Source organism: Mauremys reevesii, linkage group 6 (genome assembly GCF_016161935.1).
Source record: "Mauremys reevesii isolate NIE-2019 linkage group 6, ASM1616193v1, whole genome shotgun sequence".
Lineage (NCBI taxonomy): Eukaryota > Metazoa > Chordata > Testudines > Geoemydidae > Mauremys > Mauremys reevesii.
In genome coordinates, this window is record NC_052628.1 from 534,818 (window position 1) to 559,614 (window position 24,797).

The window sequence follows — 24,797 nt, forward strand, 5'->3', positions numbered from 1 at the left end:
AATCCTGGTGAGGTGGTCGGTAATATATCCCTACTACTATATTCTTTTTATTAGAGCATGGAATTACTATCCATAGAGATTCTATGGTAGTTTGGCTCATTTAAGATTTTTACTTCATTTGATTCTATGCTTTCTTTCACATATAGTGCCACTCCCCCACCAGCACGACCTGTTCTGTCCTTACGATATATTTTGTACCCTGGTATTACTGTATCCCATTGATTATCTTCATTCCACCATGTTTCTGTGATGCCTGTTATATCAATATCCTCGTTTAATACGAGGCACTCTAGTTCACACATCTTATGATTTAAAACGTCTAGCCTTTGTATATAAGCACTTTAAAAACTTGTCACTTTTTAGCTGTCTGCTATTACATGATGTAATTGAATGGGGCTTTTTTTCATTTGACTGTTGTCATCAGATCCTAGCTATATTTTATCATCTTCCATCCTCTCCTCCTTACTAGGACATGGAGGAATCTCCATTAATAGATCCTCCCCTAAGGGATGTCTCTGTCCAAACCACGTGCTCCTCCGCACCTGTCGGCCTTCCCCCAGCCCTTAGTTTAAAAACTGCTCTAAGGCCCTTTTTAATTTTAAGTGCCAGCAATCTGGTTCCATTTTGGTTTAGGTGGAGCCCATCCTTCCTGTATAGGCTCCTCCTTTCCTCAAAGTTTCCCCAGTTCCTACTAAGCCTAAACCCCTCCTCTCTACACCTTCGTCTCATCCACGCGTTGAGAATGCACGAGGGGGTGAAGCTGTGTGGCTTACCCTGGAGGAAGAGAGAGACCCCTGTGGGGTCTGGCCCACTGATGGGCTCTAGCACCACTCTGTGACACACCCCAACTCCTACGACCCTAGCTCCGCCAGTGCATCCCAACGCCCACGCGCTCAACAGCTCTACCAGTCGATCCCAGTCTTCCCACACCCAACCTTCCTGCGCCTCAACATAATTCTGCCTTTACATATTGCCATTCGCTCTAGGCACTGATGTGAGTTGGGTTATAGGATAGGGGGAGTCACAGTAATAAAAACATTTGTATACGAGGGAGTGAAGACCTCAGGGAGATGTGTTCCCTGCTTGCAGCTGGGAGGCCTGGGTATAGAAGTGGGGAAGCGGCCAGGTGGGAGTGGGGAACACCGAACGGGTCAGAGGAATGGCTGAGGAGGTGGGGCCCAGCTGATGTATGTATTTGTGAGGGGAGCAGCAGTTGGCTCAGCATGCTAACTGCAGAGCTTGATATGTACAACAGTCTAAACAGGACTATTAACGGCTAACAACCACCACCACCACCACCTCTTTGCCTGTTAAAAATTCAATGGCAAAAAGCTCTTAACGCAGAATGACGGTTGCTTGGTGGTGTGTTGTCCCCTGCACAATACTGAGCTGAGCTACTTCAGCCCCTCTGAAGACCAGGAAAGGCAGTTTGCCCATGCAGCAGCGTCACAGTACGCCCCATTGACTAATACCCCCGCAGCTGCTGAACCGTACAAGCTCTTCACCTCCTTTTACAGCCCATTCATTCATTCTCAGCCACAGGATTCCCTTGAACACCATTAAGGGACAAAATGTGGGGGCAGGGGAAGGTTTCCTGTGCCACTTCCCCCTGTCCCTTTGGAGCTGGAGTGGCCAATGGGAATCATTTGGATACCCTCTGTCATGGATTCACAGGTCCAGTGCTCTCTCTGAGGTCCTGTAATTGTCCCAGAGAGGACTCCTTTAGAGTGTGAACCGCCTGAGGGTCCCACTCTCTTGCTGGGGTAAGCCCCTTGGCTTCACCCTTGTTTTTGGCCATAAAAATCCAGTAACGTTCTCACTCATGCCATGTGGGATACATGCAGAAAGGGGAATGAACCTGCCCAAAGCTGCCGAGCCAGTCACGGAGCCAGGACTAGAACTCAGGGGCTGCAAACGCTACACCTCAGGCTACAGGTCACAGCACTGACAGGAATCTGAAGGGCGTTAAGCCCCAGGAAGACGCTGCATTATTTGGGGTGGTATCTGGAGGTATAATGAGGAATGGGTGGAGTTAAGGGGAAATTCAGCTGGAGCAGCAGCAGCAAGATGCATCAGGCTGAGGCTGGGTCTCCCAGCTGGGAAGGGAGCCCCGCTGCTGGGGAAAAGTACCCCTGGCAAAGTGATGGTTCTGGCTGGGGACAGGGACCAGATGGGACTTTTCCACCTCTACCCCCTGCGCCTCTGGGGGGTCGTGTCACTTACGCTGCCCCATTTGTGCCTCAGGCACGCGCTCCCGGATGATCCGACAGGCGTCGTACACCATTGTGGAGGGCTCAAACTGCATGGTCTTCACCACATTGCCAATGCTGATCTTCAGCGATAGGGCAACCATGGCGGCGGCTGGACGGTCCCCGCTTCTGCTTCACCTGCCAAAGAGAAGTCACAGCCGATCAGTCCCCATTACTGCTACCCAGACCAATTCCAACCCTCACAACGGTTCTGGGGACCGCCCCCGTCTCCCCCCCGAAAGCCAGATACAGGATGCTATAATCCCACAGGCTCATGGAGAAGAGCTCTGTCTCACTGCACACCCCTGCAGCACCAGGGTGCAGTAAACAAGGGATCACCTCCTACTTTTCCCTTCCCCCTCCTGGGGTGAGGCTCCCTAACTACAGGCAATGGTTGTGCCCTTCATTTAAGGGCCCATGGATAGGGGCTGCTTTTCCCTCCAGGGGCAGAGGGTCCTGTGAACTGCTCACACCCCAAGAGACACTCTCTAGGACACAGCTGGCAGCTTGGGTAAGGAATCCAGCCCTTCTCCAATTCATGCCAGGGCCCAGAGAGCCCTGTACGCCTTGGCGGGGTGAGGGCAGCAGGGCTGCTGCTCACCATGCTCGGAAGGGCCTTCACATCCATAAGGACTGCATGGTTTTAGCAGAAGCCCCAAATCTGCAGCAGTACCCCAGGGCTTTGCCAGAGAGCTGTTGTGGGCCATCTGCCCCGGTCAGAATCATCACCCCCACCACACAGACGGAAGCACAGAGTCCAAGGAAGGGTAAGGAACTTGTCCCCAAGGTCACCAAGGGAGCCATGGACAGTGACTGTCACTTCTCTGTGGGGAAGGAGAATGACTGTAGCGGTTACTTGGTAGTGACGCTGTCATCCTGGAGGAAGTGATTGCACAGGGAGCACAGGCCGATAAGATGGGGAGGGTGAGAGGGAGCAAATTATAAATAAAAGCTGCCATGACACAGAAGCCACAAGAGGAAAACCAAGCTCAAACCACGCACCAGCAGGGCCCTGCCTGTGCTGCCCTGTGTTCCTTCTCAGGGTTTCTCAAGGGTCTCCCTGTGACATCCACCTGTGCTAAGGAGTCACAAACAAGAGGGGTTGTGGCCTCACACCCATTCCCTGGAGCACGTGCAACATGCAGCCACATCTCCCAGAAAGAAGGGACCCAGAGAGAGAGAAAAGCCTGTCTGCTCAGAGATGGGATGGGATGGGATGGGAGGGAGTGATAAGAGTACCCTACCTACCCTCTCTGCTAACATGGGAACAAGGGGTCAGTCACCAAAACTAAACGGAGGTGAATTTAAATGGCACAAGGAAAATTATTTTTATATAATGCATAGTTTACCTGTGGAACTCTCTGCCACAAGAGCTCATTGAGCCAAGAGAACGAGAACAGCCAGTTACATTCGATAGGATCAAAGTAACGAGCTGTAATCCTCCCACCCACTCCCAGACATGAGGCACCCCTAACGGCCGGGTTAGAGGGACACTTCCCCACAGGCTGCGTTATTCCACAGTTGTTCCAATCCAGCCCTAGGCTGGGGGGATGGGATAGGATACAGGGACCTTCCCCTCTCAGGCACTGGTCTGACCCCTCTCAGGGCAGCCAGCAGCTTGGCATGGGGGCTAGGGGCAGCCCCCAGCAGTGGGGAAAGCCAAGGAGTTGAGGAATTCACAGTCAGAGTCTCAGGTCCAGAGAAGAGCTGCTAATGGGAGAGTTAGAAAAGGGGAAACATCTTGGGTGCGAAAAGGAAGCACAGACCCCTCAGAACTCCTCACAGCCCCTCCACCAGAGAACCCTACACACACACCGTTCCCCTAACACACGCATGCAAATCCTGGGAGCTACCCCCAAATCCACACACACAAATCCCGGGGAGACGTCCATTGTTCCTGCCTCCGCCGCAGGACACCACACAGGGTTCAGCTATATTCTGTATGTCGACACCGACACTGCCTCCTCCCTGCCCATCTTGACCATGTTAACTTCCCCCCAGGCCAGGAACTTCCCCAGAGGCAGCAGCTGCATGGAGCCAGACTCCCTCCTGGGGCTCAGCCCAAGCCATGGGGCTCGCCCAGCGAACTCCACTCCATTAGAAGGGTCTGTGCTTCTCCCTGCCAGGGTGGGGCATGAGACAGCTGCTGTTCTGGGGTGGGGTGGGGAGGAGGGAGCAGGCAGCCAGGGGCAGTGGCATGATGGGCGGTGATGGGGTTGTGAGAGCGAGGAGGGAGCAGAGAGGGCAGGAGGAGCTAGGAGCTGGAACCTGCTGCCGGTGACTGCAAGAGGCAGCAAGGGAGCAGGCAGGTCAGAGAGCTTGTGTGAGGGGCGGGTGATCTGGGCCTGGCTTGGAGCAGGAAGGGCAGCCCAGCAAGGCCCCATCTCCAGCAGATGCAAACCCAGTGATTCCATCGCACATGGGGGGGCAGATGAGATGGGAATGAAGCACTCTGGGGACTCCCTAGGCTGCCCCAGAAGCTATGGGGCCAGAAAAGTAACCTACCCTAGAGCCTCCCCCACGGGTGGTGCAAGCCCTGGGGGCTAAACTGTCCTCTCCTGCCAGAGACCCCGCCAGGGTGACCATCACTAGAGGCTGCTGGGAGATGCAACACTGGGTGCCAAGCCTCCACCCAGCATGGGAAGCAGGCATCACCCAGTTTCACTGAGCCAGGCTCTGTCCCAGACTGGAGGCTCCAGACCCTGCCAGGGCTGCTTCACCCCCACTTCCTTAGTGGGGAGCTTGAGCACACTGTGAGCTCAGCCCCAGAGACCCCCTGCCCAGCTGGAGGCTGGAGCCGCCTTCCCTCCCAGCCGCCAGAGAGGGTCAAGTTCACCAGGCCCCAAGCAGCCAGGAAGCGGGAGGGAAGACAGAGCTGCCCCCGGGGCAGCAGGGGCAGGATTCCGGCACCCTCTTGTCCCAAGCAGCTGGGGGAGCAGAGCCCCCCGCAGGGCAGAGCCCCCAGGCCTCAGCAGCACCCCTCACCTCTGGGAGGTGGGTGTCAGGGAGGTTTTTCAAGGCATTCAGCTGGTGATAGTACGACATGCTACCACCTCTCCCGCGACACACCTGTGTACCTTCTGCCCTCAGTAACCCGCAGACCCACAAGTCAACGTCCCACCCTGCTCACCTCTCCTTGGCCACAGTCAGGCTCGCCCGCCCTAGCTGCAAGGAGCTCGCCGAATCAGTGATGAGGAAGCTGCAGGTCCCCGTGGTTTGCCAGCAGCGTGCACAGGCGCTGAGCAGTGTCAACAGCCTGCAAACAAACCCTACCCCCCTCCACTCTGATATGCAGCTGCCGATTTCCTGCCACAAGCAGATGTTGAATTCTGGGTAAGTTCCAGCTCTTCTGAGCGTAACATGCTCCCTGCAAGCAATCGTCTGCATTAGCAGGTGAGAGGAGCTGCAGCTCAAACCGCCCACAACCCTGGGGGGGGGTATTGGGGGCCAGACAGTGGGGATGGGGTGAAACATTGTACCCTGCCCACAAACGGCACCCTGCGGCCACCCAGGGCAGACAGGACACACTTGCTCAAAGGGAAGTGGGTCTCCCTCATGCAGACATGAACACTTGGTTCCCCCTGAAGGCTGATGGTTTAACACACAACAATGAAAGGTATTATAGGGTTTTAAATGACTGTCCATCACCACAGTACCTAAGCACTGGCCACTGCAGAGACAGCCACAATCCCTGCCCCAAAAAGCTCACGGCACAAAGGAGGGGATGGTGCAGAGCGTAGTGACGGCCTGGGCCTGGCAGATCGACGGCTCTGCAAAGGCTTTGAGCAGGAACTGCCCCAGCCCCACTGCCCGGCCGAGGACACAAGCAGTCACCTGTGCTGCTACAGTGCAGGTGGCAAAGGTGCATCATGGCAGAGCCAGGGCCATAGTGGGAACCTTAACAGTGGAATTTCCTGACTTCTGCCTGGGTTGGCTCTCAGCTTCCTTCACCAAACAGGACAAGTGGAGGGATGGGGGGAAACATGGAAATCCACCAGACTGGACCCAATGCTCAGACACTCCTGTATGATAACTGTGCGTGCCGCACCCATTCCAGCCTGAGCCAATCTCCACACCAAGGGGCACTCAGTCCCCAAGGCAGCGCAGGCAGCATCAGAACCAAACTCCACACGGCGCCCGTTTCGGTCAGCGTGGGGGAAGTCTGAGGGCAGGGACTGCATCTGCGTGTACGTGCAGCCTCTAGCACAACGGGACACTGGGCACTACAGCAACTGTAGTGAATAAGAGTGAGAACGGATCTCTGCGCCACACTGACAGCACCTCGCATTCACAACAGCTCGGCAGCACCCCTCTCGCCCCAGGGGTACTGCGCCATCTGCTGAGCTCACTCCCCACCTCTGGTGTGGGACGCAACAGACGCAGCCAGAAAACCTCTCTCGTCGGGGAAGGGGGGGATGGATAAACCAATTCTGCAGAGTTTAAGCTTTCGTGAAAGTTTATTTCTAGCCTTCCAGTGTGACTTTGCTACGGGTCAGGGCCGTGAGGCCGCAGGCAGGAAGCTCCGCCTTCTCTGCATCTCAGAGCTTCCTGAGCAGCTGAGAGGAAAATGAACAAGAGAGGGTTTGGTTTCTCAGCTACTGTGGTGGCAGGGACACTGTCACCCCAAATTCCAGGGCTGCCAGGGAGCTCTCAGCAGTGCTGGAGTTATTCAGAGGGGAAAACCCAGCCAAAAGAAGGCTGGGAGCAGAGAGGTGGCTGGCGGCGGGGCTGAGGAGCAGAGCTGCCATCAGGAGGCAGATGGGGAGAATCCTTCTCCCTGCAGCAAGAGTATGACAAGGGAGCTTTAGATGCTTCAGGCCCCAGCCAGCCAGAGGCAGACTTAGACGGTCCTGCCAGTGAAGGCAGGGGGCTGGACTCAATGAACTTTCGGGGTCCCGTCCAGTTCTAGGAGATAGGTGTGTGTATATATGTATTATATATATTTATTTTACACCACATCATCCACTGCTCCTTCGGAGAGCCACCCAGCCACAGCCCTATTGCAACTCCCAGCCAGCCAGCCTGCCCTGCTGCCCACTGAGTTACACAGCCCCCTGCAATCCCACAGCCCTGCTGTAAACCCCTCACACCCCCCGCCTTCCCTCCCCCTGCAATCCCACAGCCCCTGTAATCCCTCGCCCCACCTTCCCTCCCCTGCAATCCCACAGCCCTGCTGTAAACCCCTCACACCCCAGCCTTCCCTCCTCTGCAATCACACAGCCCGCTGTAAACCCCTCACACCCCCCGCCTTCCCTCCCCCTGCAATCCCACAGCCTCCTGTAATCCCCTCACCCCCCCGCCTTCCCTCCCTCTGCAATCCCACAGCCCCCTGTAATCCCCTCACCCCCCCGCCTTCCCTCCTCTGCAATCCCACAGCCCTGCTGTAAACCCCTCACCCCAGCCTTCCCTCCTCTGCAATCCCCTCACACCCCCCGCCTTCCCTCCCCCTGCAATCCCACAGCCCCCTGTAATCCCCTCACCTTCCCTCCCCCTGCAATCCCACAGCCCTGCTGTAAACCCCTCACACCCCCCGCCTTCCCTCCCTCTGCAATCCCACAGCCCCCTGTAATCCTCTCACCCCCCACCTTCCCTCCCTCTGCAATCCCACAGCCCCCTGTAATCCTCACACCCCACCTTCCCTCCTCTGCAATCCCACAGCCCTGCTGTAAACCCCTCACACCCCGCCTTCCCTCCTCTGCAATCACACAGCCCCTGTAATCCCCTCACCCCGCCTTCCCTCCCCCTGCAATCCCACAGCCCTGCTGTAAACCCCTCACACCCCCAGCCTTCCCTCCTCTGCAATCCCACAGCCCTGCTGTAATCCCCTCCCCACCTTCCCTCCTCTGCAATCCCACAGCCCCTGTAATCCCCTCACCCCACCTTCCCTCCTCTGCAATCCCACAGCCCCCTTTAATCCCCTCACCCCCCACCTTCCCTCCCTCTGCAATCCCACAGCCCTGCTGTAAACCCCTCACACCCCCAGCCTTCCCTCCCTCTGCAATCCCCTCACCCCCCGCCTTCCCTCCCTCTGCAATCCCACAGCCCCCTGTAATCCCCTCACCCCTACCCCGAGCTGCACAGCCCCCTGGAACCAGAACTCTCGATTCCTCAGCAGAAGGAGAGTGCCTTTTTAGCCACACTCCAAAGCGCAGTACAGGCCCTTTGGTGCAGACCCTGCTCTGGCCCAGGCAGGTTTGGAGTATTTATTTGCAAATCCCTTTCTCAGGCGGAACACTGCTCGGGGGAGCTGTCTGTTGTGCATGCATGCTGAGCAGAGCAGACTCTGGACATGTTTACACTGCAGTCGGAGATGTGACTGCACCACACGTAGACAGACCTGAGCTAAAGCAGTGAAGCCGCAGCAGCACAGGTTCACTGTGGGCTAGTCGCCCAAGTACGTACCCAGAGCCCTGGGTGGCCTTGTGCAGCCCGCACCCAAGCCCGAGCGGCCGCAGCAAGGCAGGCACAGCCCAGAGAACAGTGGAACTGTGTCCATGGGAGTAATGGATACTGCTACCTCTCATCCCACCTGCTGGAGTACAACTGGGTGGGGAACAGAAAAACCTCACCGCAAAGTGACACAGGACAGGAAGAAAGGAGAATCCTGTATCCAAATCACACTTCCATGGGGATTTGGGGAGACAAAATGGAATCTCAGCAGCTGGGATCAGGCCATGACATTTGGGGTAGTAATTCCTATTCCCAGGGCAATACCAAGAGATCTGGAGCAGGACTTCAATCAGCACCTCCAGCACAAGCCTATCTGGTGCCGCACCGACTATACCCACACCCGATCCGCACTGCTGGTCTCCCATCTAGATGCTGGTATGCACTCACCTGCTTAGCTTAGATGGCAGGGCACTAACCCTACCCTAGGGACGCTCTGACACCCCTGCAGAGAGCAACGGCCTCCTCCCACTCCCCACACAGGGATCCCTAGCTAATCCAGTTCCCAGGAGAGCAGCCAGAGCCTTTTGGGCCATGATGCACTATCCTTTGTGTAGACCCAGGAACATGCCCTCACACCTACAGTCAAAGATCAGCTCAAACCATCGTAAGCCATGTCTCAACAAAGAGCGATAAGGAAAAGTCGTGCCTGTTCCTGGGGGAGGACAGCCCTGCACTACGGAGCTCCCTGCCTCCAGGTCAGGGATGGGCACTGCTGACAGACGCAGCCAGGGGATCAAACCCCAAACACAGTATAGCCCCATCTCCACAGGTCAGACCTGCCCTGACAGACCCGACGGCCCATGGGTAAGCTCTGGTAACGCTGCCCAGTCTGTCAGTCTCTGAGCTGAATGCTGAGCCCCACCCTCTGAGTCCGGGAGGAGACCTGGTTCTCCAATCTCAGACTTGTAAGGGACCCCACGCTGTGTCCAAGGAGCACCGGCGCTTCTTCCAGGCATTTGACAGGCTGCCTCTGAGAAACAAGCACAAAGCAAGTTGCCGAGCACCATTTGCTGACTAGCAAGGAGCAGCCAGAGCAGAACCTGCCCCAGTTTGGAGTGACAGGAGTCTCAGAGCTTGAAATAAAAAGAGCAACGTCACTTCCAATTTATACCATGTCCAACATGCTGCAGTGAGCCTGAATCCTGCAAAGACAGCACAACGGCCAGCACCCAGCACCTCTGCTGGGACTGGATTGGACACGGGCCCCCGCTTTCCTCCCTCCCCAGTTAGTTACTAGGGGTAAGCCCTGACCCTGCTGTCTTCCACAGAGGCACCCGCACGATTCACTGCTGTAACCTCCACAAGAAATCCGCCAGCCAGCGAACGCCCCATTAAAAACACATCAGTTTAGCCACCGTGCTCTGCATTCTGCATGCTAGGAAAGCATCCAGATGTGCCCATGGTGCTGGGCGCTGCACAGGCTGACAGTAAGAGACTGTCCCTGCCCCCACAGAGCTCACAAGCTACTGAAGAGACCAGACAGAGGAAACAGCGGCACAGCCAGGGGCTGGTCTCTGCCCCAGGTCCCACAGTAGGAAAGCTGGAAAGAGCCCAAGTCTCCCGATCCCCAGGCCAGTGCCCGGCCCCCGGACCAAGCTGCCTTTTAGGTTATCTGGAACCATCACTGTCCCCAGTGCTCACCAGGCACAGGTAGGACCCCACCCCCTTGCCCCGGCTGTCACACCCATTTGTATTGGCTTTTCGCTTAGACTGAGCTCCCTGGATGCACCGCACCTGATCAAGGCCTCTGGCTGCTGCTAGATACAAACCCTGCACTGCCAGTGAGCGGAGCTGCAGCTGAGCATTTCATCCTCTCTGGAGCCCTCGCTCACATCACCCAGAAAGCCAAAGAGAACAGGAGAGAGTCCAATGGCCTGCAGGCCTTGCAGACGTGACCCTCTGTCTTCCTGCTCAAGTCTCCTCCTGATCCTCCCTGCCTGCCACGTGTGAACCCTCCACTGGTGTTTCAGTGTCACATGCTCTTGCACCCAATCCAGCGGCCAGGTACTGCCTCTATTGAAGAAGCGCTTCCCCGGGACCCAAGGTCTGGAGGGCTGCAGCAAGGTGCCTCCCCTCTCTGTCCCCACCCTGACTTGCCTAAAACCAATGAAGCTAAATGCAAAATGCAGCTGTTAACATTGCACCAACAGTGAAGCTGGGAATGGCAAAAACGGAGGTTGCCACAGCAATGACCAGCTCCCAAGCGCCAGGCATGGAGCTTCTGACAATCCTGGTCAGAACCGTGATGAGAGATGTTACACCAGTCTGGCTGGAGCTGGGAGCAGCTAACCCAAGCAGAGACATTTGGTCTAACCCCTGTCCCCCAGAAAGGTCCCTCTTCTCCTAACAGGGCCATAGCATGGATAGGAGCTCAGAGAAAACCTAACAGGAGGAGATTAAAAACCCATCACAGGCAACCCAGCCCCCAGCATGTCACAGCAACACCCAGCCCCACAGCAAGGAGCCCCATCGGTAACCCACGCTACGATACGTGGGGCGGAGGACGGCCTGGCTTACCCCCTGTGCCACGGGGGACGGGCTGAGTGCTTCCACACCCAGTCACTGCCCCAGGCAAGGCCAAGCCAGGCACTCAAACTCCCAAATGTTTATTTTGCTCCTGGGAGCAGAATCCTGGCCAGGCGGCTGAACTCTCGGCCAGGACCAAGGCCTACAAGCTCCCAGAGCAACAGCAAAGAAAGTCCCCTGCCCAGAGCGGGGCCCAGAGTCCCACCCTGACTTTTAGAGGGGCGGGTAGAATCTGGGCCGAACAGCAGCTGGCACTGACTGGGCAGTAAAGTCAGGAACAGGCCCGAGCAGAGAGGAGGAAGGCGAGGGGGCCAGGCAGAGGCTGGGGAGGGGTGAAGGAGGGCAGGGCCTGGGGCAGCTCATCACACTCCCCTGGTATGATCAGGGTCAGAGAATTCCCTTCTGCTTTGGTTTCCCAGGGACCCCCAGGGCTGAGAGAGACCCGGGTGGGGTTCTGAGCAGCTCTCCCATCTCCTGCCCTCCCACATGGAGACATTCCAGCGCTGCATTCCTGAGCGCTGCTGCAATGCTTCTGGGAGAGCCTTGCTTGGAGGCCCAGGGCTCCCAGTCTGATGAGGCAGGAACCCTAGTTCAGAGGAATGTCAGCGGGGAGGGGGAGAGAAATACACAGGGAGTGTGCGCGCACATCCCTTCCCAAATCACAAGCTCCTCCACACACCCTGCTGCAGCATCTCCTCCCACCGCAGCACTCCTTCCAAACCCCTCCCCACGGCACCCCACAGCACCTCCCCCCTGCCCCACAGCACCCTCACAACCACACTGCAGCACCTCCCCCCAAACCCCTCCAAACACCCCAAATCACACTCCCCCCACTCCTCCACACACCCCACAGCACCCACCGACACCCCCTCCCAATCACACTCCCCCACCCCTCCATACACCCTCCCCAAATCACACAACCCTGCCCCAGACTGAGACTTTAAGGCCAGAAGGGATCATCATGATCACGTAATTTGACCTCTTGCACATCACAGGCCACAGAAACTCACCCACCCAACTCTTGCATAGGCCCAGAACCTCTGGTTCAGTTACTGAAGTCCTCAAAATTTGATTTAAAAGCTTCAAGTTAGGGAGAGTCCACCATTTACTGTAGTGCAATCCAGCAAGTGCCCTCTGTCTCATGCTGCAGAGGAAGGCGAACCCCCCCCCAGGGATTCTGAATCTGATCTGGAGGTAAATTCTTTCCTGACACCAAATATGGAGATGTTAGACTCTGAGCGTGTGGGCAAGTCCCACCAGCCAGACACCTGGGGAAGAATTCTCTGTAGTAACTCAGAGCCCTCCCCACCTAGTGTCCCCTCTCTGGATGGTGGAGATATTTGCTGCTAGCAGTCGCAGCTGGGCCACAAGCCATGTAGGCATCTCATCATACCGTTCCTTCCATAAACGTAGCCTGAAGTCTTAAAATAAGTTAGGTCTTTTGCCCCCACTACTTGCCTCGGGCGGCTGTCCCAGAACTGCACTCCCATGAGGGTTAGAAACCTTCATCGAATTTCATGCCTAAACTTATTGATGGCCCATTTATACCAATTTGTTCTTGTGTCAACACTGGCACTTAAATAACCCCAGGGTTTACCCCTCCGATGTATTTATAGAGCAATCGTATGCATCTCCCCTCAGCCTTCGTTTGGTTAGGCTAATCAAGCCAACATCCTTAAGTCTCCTTTCATAAGGTAGGTTCTCCATTCCTTGGATCATCCTAGTAGCCCTTCTCTGCACTTGTTCCAGTTTGAATTCATCTTTCTTAAACATGGGAGAGCAGAACTGCACACAGTATTCCAGATGAGGTCTCACCAGTGCCTTGTATAACGGTAGTAACACCTCCTTATCTTTGCTGGAAATACCTTGACTGATGCATCCTAGGATCGCATTAGTCTTTTTCACAGTCACATCACCTTGGCAGCTTATAGTCATCCTAGGATCAATCAATACACCCAGATCTTTCTCCTCCTCTGACGCTCTCAACTGGTATGTCCCTATTATATAGACAGACTTCTGTTTGATAGTCCCTATGTGCATGACCTTGCACTTTACACTATTAATTTTATCCCATTTCTATTACTCCACTTTTCAGTCATCCAAATCTTCTTGTATGGTATTCTGGTTCTCCTCAGTATTGGCAATACCTCCCAACTTTGTGTCATCCGCAAATTCTATTACCACACTCCCACTTTTGTGCCAAGGTCATTAATGGAAATGTAAGATTTTTCCCAAGACCAATCATTGACAAACTTCACTAGTAACCTCCCTCCAACATGACCCATTGTGGTCTCCCCTTTAACCAGCTCCTTACCCACCTTTTGATTCTCGTATTTCTCTATCTTCTCCAATTTAACTAATAATTTCCCATGTTGATTAGATCTACTGCATTTCTTTTGTTTAGAAAATTGGTTATCTTCTCACAGAAAGATCAGGTTGATCTGGCACAATCTGCCTTTTGTAAATCCACATTGCGATAAATGATAAATGGGATAAAATACAATGTCTTTAACAGTTCTCTCTTTCAAAAATTTTTCCAAAGACCTTGAATACAACTGAGGTCAAACTAACAGGCCTGTACTTTCCTAGATCACTTTTCCCCCCTCCTTTCTTAAAATATAAGTACTATATTTACAATTCTCCAGGCATAAGGTATGAGCCCCAAGTTTACAGACTCATAAAAAATCCTTGCTATTGGGCTTGCAGTTTCATGTGCCAGTTTGAATGGAATGATGCTAAGCATGAAGTTATAGCTGGTGTAAGGAAGTTATTGTCTAAGGATCTTCTGACTGGGAAAGATATTAAAGCTTTGTTCAGTCCAGGTAGCCAGTCACAGGAAAGTAATGAACATAACATAAGAACGGCCGTACCGGGTCAGACCAAAGGTCCATCTAGCCCAGTATCTGTCTACCGACAGTGGCCTATGCCAGGTGCCCCAGAGGGAGTGAACCCAACAGGCAATGATCAAGTGATCTTCCTCCTGCCATCCATCTCCATCCTCTGACAAACAGAGGCTGGGGACACCATTCTTACCCATCCTGGCTAATAGCCATTTATGGACTTAGACCACCATGAATTTATCCAGTTCCCTTTTAAACATTGTTATAGTCCTAGCCTTCACAACCTCCTCAGGTAAGGAGTTCCACAAGTTGACTGTGCGCTGCGTGAAGAAGAACTTTTTATTTGTTTTAAACCTGCTGCCTATTAATTTCATTTGGTGACCCCGAGTTCTCGTATTATGGGAATAAGTAAATAACTTTTCCTTATCCACTTTCTCAACATCACTCATGATTTTATATACCTCTATCATATCCCCCCTTAGTCTCCTCTTTTCCAAGCTGAAGAGTCCTAGCCTCTTTAATCTTTCCTCGTATGGGACCCTCTCCAAACCCCTAATCATTTTAGTTGCCCTTTTCTGAACCTTTTCTAGTGCTAGAATATCTTTTTTGAGGTGAGGAGACCACATCTGTACACAGTATTCGAGATGTGGGCATACCATGGATTTATATAAGGGCAATACTATATTCTCCGTCTTGTTCTCTATCCCCTTTTTAATGATTCCTAACATCCTGTTTGCTTTTTTGACCGCCGCTGCACACTGCGTGGACATCTTCAGAGAACTATCCACAATGACTCCAAGATCTTTTTCCTGACTCATTGTAGCTAAATTAGCCCCCATCATGTTGTATGTATAGTTGGGGTTATTTTTTCCAATGCGCATTACTTTACATTTATCCACATTAAATTTCATTTGCCATTTTGTTGCCCAATCACTTAGTTTTGTGAGATCTTTTTGAAGTTCTTCATAGTCTGCTTTGGTCTTAACTATCTTGAGCAGTTTAGTATCATCTGCAAACTTTGCCACCTCACTGTTTACCCCTTTCTCCAGATCATTTATGAATAAATTGAATAGGATTAGTCCGAGGACTGACCCTTGGGGAACACCACTAGTTACCCCTCTCCATTCTGAGAATTTACCATTAATTCCTACCCTTTGTTCCCTGTCTTTTAACCAGTTCTCAATCCATGAAAGGACCTTCCCCTTTATCCCATGACAGCTTAATTTACGTAAGAGCCTTTGGTGAGGGACCTTGTCAAAGGCTTTCTGGAAATCCAACTACACTATGTCCACCGGATCCCCCTTGTCCACATGTTTGTTGACCCCTTCAAAGAACTCTAATAGATTAGTAAGACACAATTTCCCTTTACAGAAACCATGTTGACTACTGCTCAATAATTTATATTTTTCTATGTGTCTGACAATTTTATTTTTAACTATTGTTTCAACTAATTTGCCCGGTACCGACGTTAGACTTACCTGTCTGTAATTGCCGGGATCACCTCTAGATCCCTTTTTAAATATTGGCGTTACATTAGCTAACTTCCAATCATTGGGTACCGAAGCCGATTTAAAGGACAGATTACAAACCTTTGTTAATAGTTCCGCAACTTCACATTTGAGTTCTTTCAGAACTCTTGGGTGAATGCCATCTGGTCCCGGTGACTTGTTAATGTTGAGTTTATCAATTAATTCCAAAACCTCCTCTAGTGACACTTCAATCTGTGACAGTTCCTCAGATTTGTCACCTACAAAAGCCAGCTCAGGTTTGGGAAGCTCCCTAACATCCTCAGCCGTGAAGACTGAAGCAAAGAATCCATTTAGTTTCTCCGCAATGACTTTATCGTCTTTAAGCGCTCCTTTTGTATTTTGATCGTCAAGGGGCCCCACTGGTTGTTTAGCAGGCTTCCTGCTTCTGATGTACTTAAAAAACATTTTATTACCACCTTTGGAGTTTTTGGCTAGCCGTTCTTCAAACTCCTCTTTGGCTTTTCTTATTACACTCTTGCACTTAAGTTGGCAGTGTTTGTGCTCCTTTCTATTTGCCTCACTAGGATTTGACTTCCACTTTTTAAAGGAAGTCTTTTTATCTCTCACTGCTTCTTTTACATGGTTGTTAAGCCACGGTGGCTCTTTTTTAGTTCTTTTACTGTGTTTCTTAATTTGGGGTATATATTGAAGTTGGGCCTCTATTATGGTGTCTTTAAAAAGGGCCCATGCAACTTACAGGGATTTCACTTTAGTCACTGTACCTTTTAACTTTTGTCTAACTGACCCCCTCATTTTTGTATAGTTCCCCCTTTTGGAATTAAATGCCACAGTGTTGGGCTGTTGAGGTGTTCTTCCCACCACAGGGATGTTGAATGCTATTGTATTATGGTCACTATTTCCAAGCGGTCCTGCTATAGTTACCTCTTGGACCAGCTCCTGTGCTCCACTCAGGATTAAATCTAGAGTTGCCTCTCCCCTTGTGGGTTCCCGTACCAGCTGCTCCATGAAGCAGTCATTTAAAATATCGAGAAATTTTATCTCTGCATTTCGTCCTGAAGTGAAATGTTCCCAGTCAATATGGGGATAATTGAAATCCCCCACTATTATTGGCTTCTTAATTTTGATAGCCTCTCTAATTTCCCTTAGCATTTCATCATCACTATTACTGTCCTGGTCAGGTGGTCGATAATAGATCCCTAATGTTACATTTTTATTAGAGCATGGAATTTCTATCCATAGAGATTCTATGGAACATGTGGATTCGCTTAAGATTTTTACTTCATTTGAATCCACATTTTCTTTCACATATAGTGCCACTCCTCCCCCTGCACGACCTGTTCTGTCCTTCCGATATATTTTGTACCCCGGAATGATTGTGTCCCATTGATTGCTCTCATTCCACCAGGTTTCTGTGATGCCTATTATATCAATATCCTCCTTTATCACAAGGCACTCTAGTTCACCCATCTTATTATTTAGACTTCTAGCATTTGTGTACAAGCACTTTAAAAACCTGCCCCTGTTTATTTGTCTGCCCTTTTCTGATGTGCCAGATTCTTTTTTATGTGACTGTTTATCATCTGACCCAGCCCTTACATTATACTCTCCAGTCCTCTGTTCCTGACTATAACCTGGAGATTCTCTATCATCAGATTCTCCCCTAAGAGAAATCTGTGTCCGATCCACACGCTCCTCTGCAGCAGTCGGCTTTCCCCCATCTCCTAGTTTAAAAACTGCTCTACAACCTTTTTAATGTTTAGTGCCAGCAGTCTGGTTCCACTTTGGTTTAGGTGGAGCCCATCTCTCCTGTATAGGCTCCCCCCATCCCAGAAGTTTCCCCAGTTCCTAATGAACGCGAACCCCTCCTCTCTACACCATCGTCTCATCCACGCGTTGAGACTCTGAATCTCTGCCTGCCTACCTGGCCCTGCGCGTGGAACTGGGAGCATTTCTGAGAATGCCACCATAGAGGTCCTGGATTTCAGTCTCTTCCCTAGCAGCCTAAATTTGGCTTCCAGGACATCTCTCCTACCCTTCCCTATGTCATTGGTACCTACATGTACCACGACCACCGGCTCCTCCCCAGCACTACACATAAGTCTGTCTAGATGCCTCGAGAGATCCGCAACCTTCACACCAGGCAGGCAAGTCACCATACGGCTCTGCCGGTCATCACAAACCCAGCTATCTATGTTCCTAATAATCGAATCTCCCATTACTAACACCTGTCTTCTCCTAGAAACTGGAGTTCCCTCCCCCGGAGAGGTAACCTCAGTGTGAGAGGCAACCCCAGCACCATCTGGAAGGAGGGTCCCAACTATGGGAAGGTTTCCCTCTGCTCCCATTGACTGCTCTGCTTCCCTGGGCCTTTCTTCCTCCTCAACAGCACAGGGGCTGTCTGGGCAGAGGTGGGACAATTCTAGTGTCCCGGAAAACCTCATCAACATACCTCTCTGTCTCTCTTAGCTCCTCCAGTTCCGCCACCCTGGCCTCCAAAGTCCGTACATGGTCTCTGAGGGCCACGAGCTCCCTGCACCGACTGCACACATACGCCACCCACCCACAGGGCAGGTAATCATACATGCAACACTCGGTGCAATAAATTGGATAGTCCCCACTCTGCTGCTGGGCTTCTGCCTGCATTGTCTCCTAGTTAATGGAAGGGTGGTTTACAGAAAGGGGTTTTGAAATGTGGTTTGGGTTATAGGTTTTAGGGGGACCGCAGGGAAGGGGTTAGGGCTGGTGAGGGGCTGCCTTCCTACTCCCCTTCCCAACTCCCTTGCGAAACTCCCTGTTAGCAGCCCCTGTTCGCAAAGCTCCCTGGTCGCTTGTGCGTGGCTTTATAAAGCCCTGGCCTGAGTGAATGCCCCGCCCACTGATTAAGGCTCAGCCAATTACCAGAGGCTTCGAGCTTTCAAACCTGCCTCCAGTGGTAATAAAGGTAATAATTGGAGATATACCAATCTCCTAGAACTGGAAGGGACCTCGAAAGGTCATCGAGTCCAGCCCCCTGCCTTCACTAGCAGGACCAATTTTTGCCCCAGATCCCTAAGTGGCCCCCTCCAGGATTGAACTCACCACCCTGGGTTTAGCAGGCCAATGCTCAAACCACTGAGCTATCCCTGCCCCATGATCGTAAACCTGTCTCTATTATGGCCAATGATTTGCCTGGGGAGGGTTTCTCCAAATGTTTGTCTGTGCAAAAAAGCAGTTTATCTGTGAATGGAGTTTCTGAATGTCTGTCTAATGTCTCAGAAGTGAATCTGGAATTAAATAAAGAGCAGAAAGATCTCATTGGTCAGGAAAATGTTTCTCAGGAGCAGATTAAAGGAGGATAAGGTTAAAGCCCTAATTGAGGAAGAAAAGGGTAGATTTTTAATGGGTGATGGATTATTGGCAAATACAGCTTGTAAAAGTGAACCTGAATAAGGTAACTGTGATTTGCTGGACGTAGCTCAGTGTAGTGAGAAGAGCAGCCGTGTATCTGTTGGGAGTGGCCATGTGCCTAGTAAGGAAGCTGCCCCACTCTCCCAGTATTTCTCCGTAACCAGCCCTGTGTGCTGGGACAAGGGAGAGGAGGACAAAGAAAGTTTAGATGACCCTGGGCAGCCTTGTGCGCTGATGGCTTTGTCTAGGCAGCAGTGTGGGAAGACAGGGATAGTGGAAGATGAGTGTCCCTGTCCCTTACCTGTGTCCTGTGTGGAGAAATGTGACAGTGAAGGGAATGTGCCTGTGTCTGTCAGGGGTATTGACTTAGCCCTTGGCAGGAGCTACCCCAGTCTCCAAGCAGTTGTCTGTGAACAGCCCTGTGTGCTGGGACAAGGGAAAGGAGATCCCAAGCTGTGTGTCTGGTAAAGGAGAATGCATCTCCGGCTCTTCTTTGCCTGTGGAGCAGACAGAAGGTGCCTTTCAGCCTGTGATGGTTGAGGGTGATTCAGTTGTTTCGGAGTGGGTTGTAAATACAGCTAAAGCCCAGAAAGGGATTGATCCTAAATTTGTGTCTGCTGGGGAGAATGGCCCTGTGACTAGGTCGCATCCAGTTAGTGTCGTAGCAAAATCCCAGAGACCAGACAATTCTGGTGCTTGTATTTTACCTGTTGCTAATGTGTGGCTGGAAAAGGGTGCAGCAATGCTGTCTGATCAGGATGATATCCTAGCCAGGGCACACGGACAGCATAAAGGTGATCTGATTGTGTTACCTACTGACAGTTTGGAAACATGCAGCAAGAAGGAAAAGATTCCTGAGGGAAAGAAAATGCTTCTGACCTTTTAACTATGAAATCTAGCCTGAAAGGGGATTGTGTAGAATTCTGCCTGATGAGCCTAAGGTGACCCTGGATGTGAGACCCGGGAAGAGTCTGTGGTTGCTCAGGAAAGTGTTCATTTAGAGCAAGCCCTAGGTGAAGAGGGTAAGGGCAGAATTGCTGCTTAGAGAAGCTCCTGGGAAAGGAATCCTCATGGTAATCTATGCAAGCAGTTTGGTACAACTGAAGGGTGTGAAAGTGATTTAATCCAGAAAGTTTCAGTTCCTGACAGCCAGAAATTTTCTGTTGTAAATGGATCCATTGACTTTCCTTTTGAAAGATCCAGTGTAAATACCTTTCAGAAGGTCTCAGATTAAATGAAAATTGTCACGGAATTTGAACAGCCCTATAACGCGGCTGTGTGTGGCCAGCTTGTTGGGAAGACAATGGTGTTGGGACAGGAATGTCTCCATGCTAGTTCTTTAAGTGAGCAGTCTGTGCTTCAGGGTCTGAGGAGAGATTTGGTTACAGGTGTTTCACAGCAGAACAGTTTTATGGCTGAATGCTTAAGGATGCAGGGGAGAGCAAGCAAACTCTCACCCTCAGACTCTTTGGATTTGTGTGATCTCTCTTTAAGACAGAGTTCAGCTTTGGAATTGGTAACAGTGAAGAATCTAACAACTGGTGAACAGGCTCCTGTCTGTGTTGATGCAAATTACCTGGCTGGCAGGGAGAAGACAGACTTGCTAATAGCTGTTAGCACAGAGAGCCCACCCCATCAGCCAGTGCAAAAAAAATCAGGGTTTGATCCTTCAGGACAAGAAAATAATTAAATTTTGCATGGGAAGCCACAGGGTAACCCTAAAATGCCAAAACCCCAATGGTATTGAGCCAAAGGTGTGGCATGACAAACATGATTGCAAATAGACACTTGCAATGAATTTGTTATTGCTGATGGTAATAGCAACACATTAGTTACAAAAATCACCAAGAACTGTAAAAATGTACAATGTGCCTAATCTTTTGGAAAATCCCTTGAACATGTTAAGAGTGATACATAAGAACACTCTATTTGAAAAGTTAATGCCTGTAAACAATCTTGGAACTTTTCACCAAAGAAAAGACATTCCAGACCTGATGCGCTGTATGAAAAGGGAAACTGAAGCATGCTACTGTATTGCTTTCACAGCTAAATGCCAATATTCCTGTACTATGGACAATATTAATATCTACATTGTCTTGATATTAATTGGGTTCCAAACATTTGCCAGAGCTTGTATGGATAAAGTAGCTATATGATGTTCTTTAGCTCTTGACAAGATCACATGAGACATATAGGAATCCTGCTGCAAGAGCAGATCCAATCCACTATTGTTCTAACCAAGTTTTGCCTTGAGTTTGTAAAGAGATTCAATCATGTTATTGAACATGACTTTGATAAACCATTTCTGGTATACACTGGTACGGCCTCTAGCCCAACACTAGCTGAAGTGAGACAGACCCAAAGATGGGGAGCTCTTGGGATGCAGTCAGTGATGTTTGTTTCATCCCTTCCTGCATCAATTTTGCATTGGGGGGTCTGACGTTATTAACATAAACTGACCTTATAGATCATTGTTGCAACCACTGTTATATATTTGCAGCAAATATTGTACAAAGGTTGTCGTGTGAGGTGTCTATGGAAAGGTTAGGATTTGCTGGTTATGATGGTGCTGTCTGTATGTGTGTATCATTTTGATATTTGAAGTTATGAATATGGGCTATGTACTTGTATCTCAAATGTGTTTGATTCCAAAACAGCCTCAGTGAAGCATTTGCTCAGCTTCTTGAGAACGGGCACTTACTGAGAAACACTTAACTGACAATGGACTTTGGGAGACGCCAATCCACATCTGAGCTTTCCTGGAAAGGTTCAAACTAACATGTAAACAATGGCGTCAGCCTGCAAACAGAGTCATGCCTGGACATGTGACTTCCCCATGTGACATCAACCCCCATCTTGCTGCTGTGATTTTCCACAGTAAGAACAAAGGGGTGTCCTTCCACAGGGAAGAGAATATAAACGGCCCTGGAAACTGCTGCATTTTATCTTCTATCCTGCTTCTTGCTTTTGGAGGAACCTTGCTACAAACTGAAGCTCTGAACAAAGGACTGAATGACCCATCCCAGCTGGGGATGTACTCCAGAGACTTGATTTGAACCTGCAGTTTATTCCATCACTCCTACAAGCCTGAACCAAGAACTTTGCCACTGCTGTATGTAATTGATTCCATTTAACCAATTCCAGCTCTCATCTATATTTCTTTCTTTTTATGAATAAACCGTTAGATTCTAAAGGATTGTCAACAGCGTGATTTGTGGGTAAGATCTGATGTGTATATTGACCTGGGTCTGGGGCTTGGTCCTTTGGGATCGGAAGAAACTTTTTCCTTTTACTGGGGTGTTGGTTTTCATAACCATTCGTCCCCATAACGAGTGGGATTAGTGGTGATACTGGGGAAATTGGAGCGTCTAAGGGAATTGCTTGTATGACTTCTGGTTAGCCAGTGAGGTAAAACCAAAGTCCTCTCTGTGTGGCTGGTTTGCTGTGCCTTAGAAGTGGAGAAATCCCGGCCTGGGGCCGTGACTGCCCTGCTCTGAGCAATTTGTCCTGAATTGATACTCTCAGAAGTGTCCCACCAAAGGCAGCATCATTACAGCATCCCAGAATGGTGTTTTTTTTGCAACAGTGTTACACTGTTTCACTATGGCCCCCAGAACCCTTTCCGCAGTGCTCCTTCCTAGGCAGCCATTTCCCATTTTGTGCATGTGCAACTGATTGTTCCTTCCTAAATGGAGCACTTGGCATTTGTCTTTATTGAATTTCATCCTGTTTACTTCAGACCATTTCTCCAGTTTGTCCAGATCATTTTGAATTTTCATCCTATCCTCCAATGCACTTGCAACCCCTCCCAGCTTGGCATCATCCACAAATTTTATAAGTGTGCTCTCTATGCCATTATCTAAATCACTGAAGATATTGAACAGGACTGGACACAGAATTGATCCCTGCAGGACCCCAGTCGATGTGCCCTTCCAGCTTGACTGTGGACCACTGATGACTACTCTCTGGGAATGGTTTTCCAACCAGTTATGCACCCACCTTATAGTAACTCCATCTAAACTATATTTCTCTAGTTTATGAGAAGACCATGCGAGACAGTAACAAACGCCTGACTAAAGTCAAGATATACCACATCTACTGCCTCCCCCATATGCATAAGTCTTCTTGTCCTGTACAAAAAAATTAGGTTGGTTTATCACCTTATCTTCTAGGTGGTTGCAAACTGATTGCTTATTTGCTCCACTATCTTTCTGAGTACTCAAGTTAAGCTGCCTGGCCTGTACTTCCCCAGGTTGTCCTTTTTATAGATTGGTACATTTGTCCTTTTCCAATCCACTGGAATCTCTCCCATTTTCCATGAGTTTTCTAAGATCAACCGCTCAGATATCTCCTCTTCTTATTTACTTACTATGGATTTTAATTTCCTTTCAAAGGTCCATCTCCGCTTGGCTTATGGCAGTTCTCACTGTTTCTGACCTCCAAGACCTAGCTTTCCTTGATGAACTATGCCAGCGGTCGGCAACCTTTCAGAAGTGCTGTGCCGAGTCTTCACTTGTTCACTTTAACTTAAGGTTCCGTGTGCCAGTCATACATTGTAACATTTTTAAAAGGTCTCTCTCTCTAAGTCTATATTATATAAGCTATTGTTGTATGTAAAGTAAACAACGTTTTCAAAATGTTTAAGATGCTTCATTAAAATGCTGATCTTACGCTGCTGGCCTGGGGTTCCGTTCACCTAGTTTGGCAGCGGGCTGAGCCGAGCATGTGGCCGGGACCCCGGCTGGCAAGGGGCCGGCAGCTGGGACCCCAGACCGGCAGCAGGATAAGTGGAGCCAGTGGCCAGGACCCCAGACCGGCAGCAGGCTGAGCCGCTCAGCCCACTGCTGGTCTGGGGTTCTGTCCGCCGGCTCCTGTCAGCATAGGGAGGGGTGGGGGTGCAGGGGTCAGGTCAAAGGGCTGGGGTGCTCGGCTCATGGGGGTGCTCCCACTCCCAGCCCCCTGCCATGAGCGGCTCACAGCAGGGGGCTGGAGGGGATAGGCCCCGATTCCTCCCCTTTCCCCAAGGCCCCGTCCCCGCCTCTGCTCTGCCTCCTCCCCAGAGCAGCGAGCACGCTGCGGCTCTGCTTCTCCCCCTCCCCCTCGCAAGGGCGATCAGCTGATCGGCGCAGGGAGGGAGAGGAGGAGGGGCAGGAAAGCACCACACTGGGGGGAAAAGCGAAGGAGGGGGAGCTTGGCTGCTGGCAGGACCAAGCTTCTGCCTCCTGTCCCCGCAGGAGAGAGCGGTGGGTGGGGGGCTGAGTGGGGCCAGGACCCCAGCAGGCAGCAATGTGCCATTAAAAAAAAAAACACAATCGGCTCGCGTGCCATCTTTGGCACGCGTGTCACAGGTTGCCGCCCCTGATCTATTCCTTCTTTCATTCCTTGTAGGCTCACTCCAAATAACTTATTGGAGATGCTTGTCCATCTAGTCTGGTCCGCAACCTTCCCCTGCAAATTTTTTCCCCTTGCTCAGAGTGCAGGCTTCAGAGAGCTTCTGCAACTTTGACTTAAAGTAATTCCAAGCCCCCACCACATTCAGATCCTTGAGTTCTTCAGTCCAGTCCATTTCCCTAACTCCCTTAATTTTTTAAAATTTGCCCTTTTGGAATTAAAGACCCTAGTTGCAGACCTGTTTACCTTTTTTTTTAAGTTTGAAGTGAATTGACTCATGATCTCTCAAACCAAGGCTATCCTCTACAACCAGTTCTTCTATGAGGTCCTCACTACTTACCAATACTGAATCTATAATAGCTTCACCTCTTGTTAGTTTGGTGACTATCTGGTGAAGAAATCTGTCTGCTCTCACATCCAGGAATATCTGGGCCTTACCTTTATTGTCCTCCAATCTATATCTG

At 50.7% G+C, this 24,797-nt stretch overlaps 1 protein-coding gene across 4 annotated transcripts in view; it reads right to left on the bottom strand.

Moving 5' to 3' along the window:
* Positions 1–24,797, bottom strand: part of TLN1 (talin 1) — a 183,152-nt gene that overhangs the window by 117,360 nt on the left and 40,995 nt on the right. The window contains exons 1-2 of one of the 4 annotated variants that reach the window (XM_039543112.1): positions 5,380–5,482; positions 2,224–2,387 (exon numbers count right to left, since the gene is read on the bottom strand). In XM_039543112.1, the coding sequence (XP_039399046.1) occupies positions 2,224–2,353 (130 nt within the window). In that variant the 5' untranslated portion in view covers positions 2,354–2,387; positions 5,380–5,482. Of the gene's footprint in view, positions 1–2,223; positions 2,388–5,379; positions 5,483–24,797 lie in introns of those variants that run through there. The other 3 variants (XM_039543113.1, XM_039543115.1, XM_039543114.1) reach the window with 3 other exon arrangements.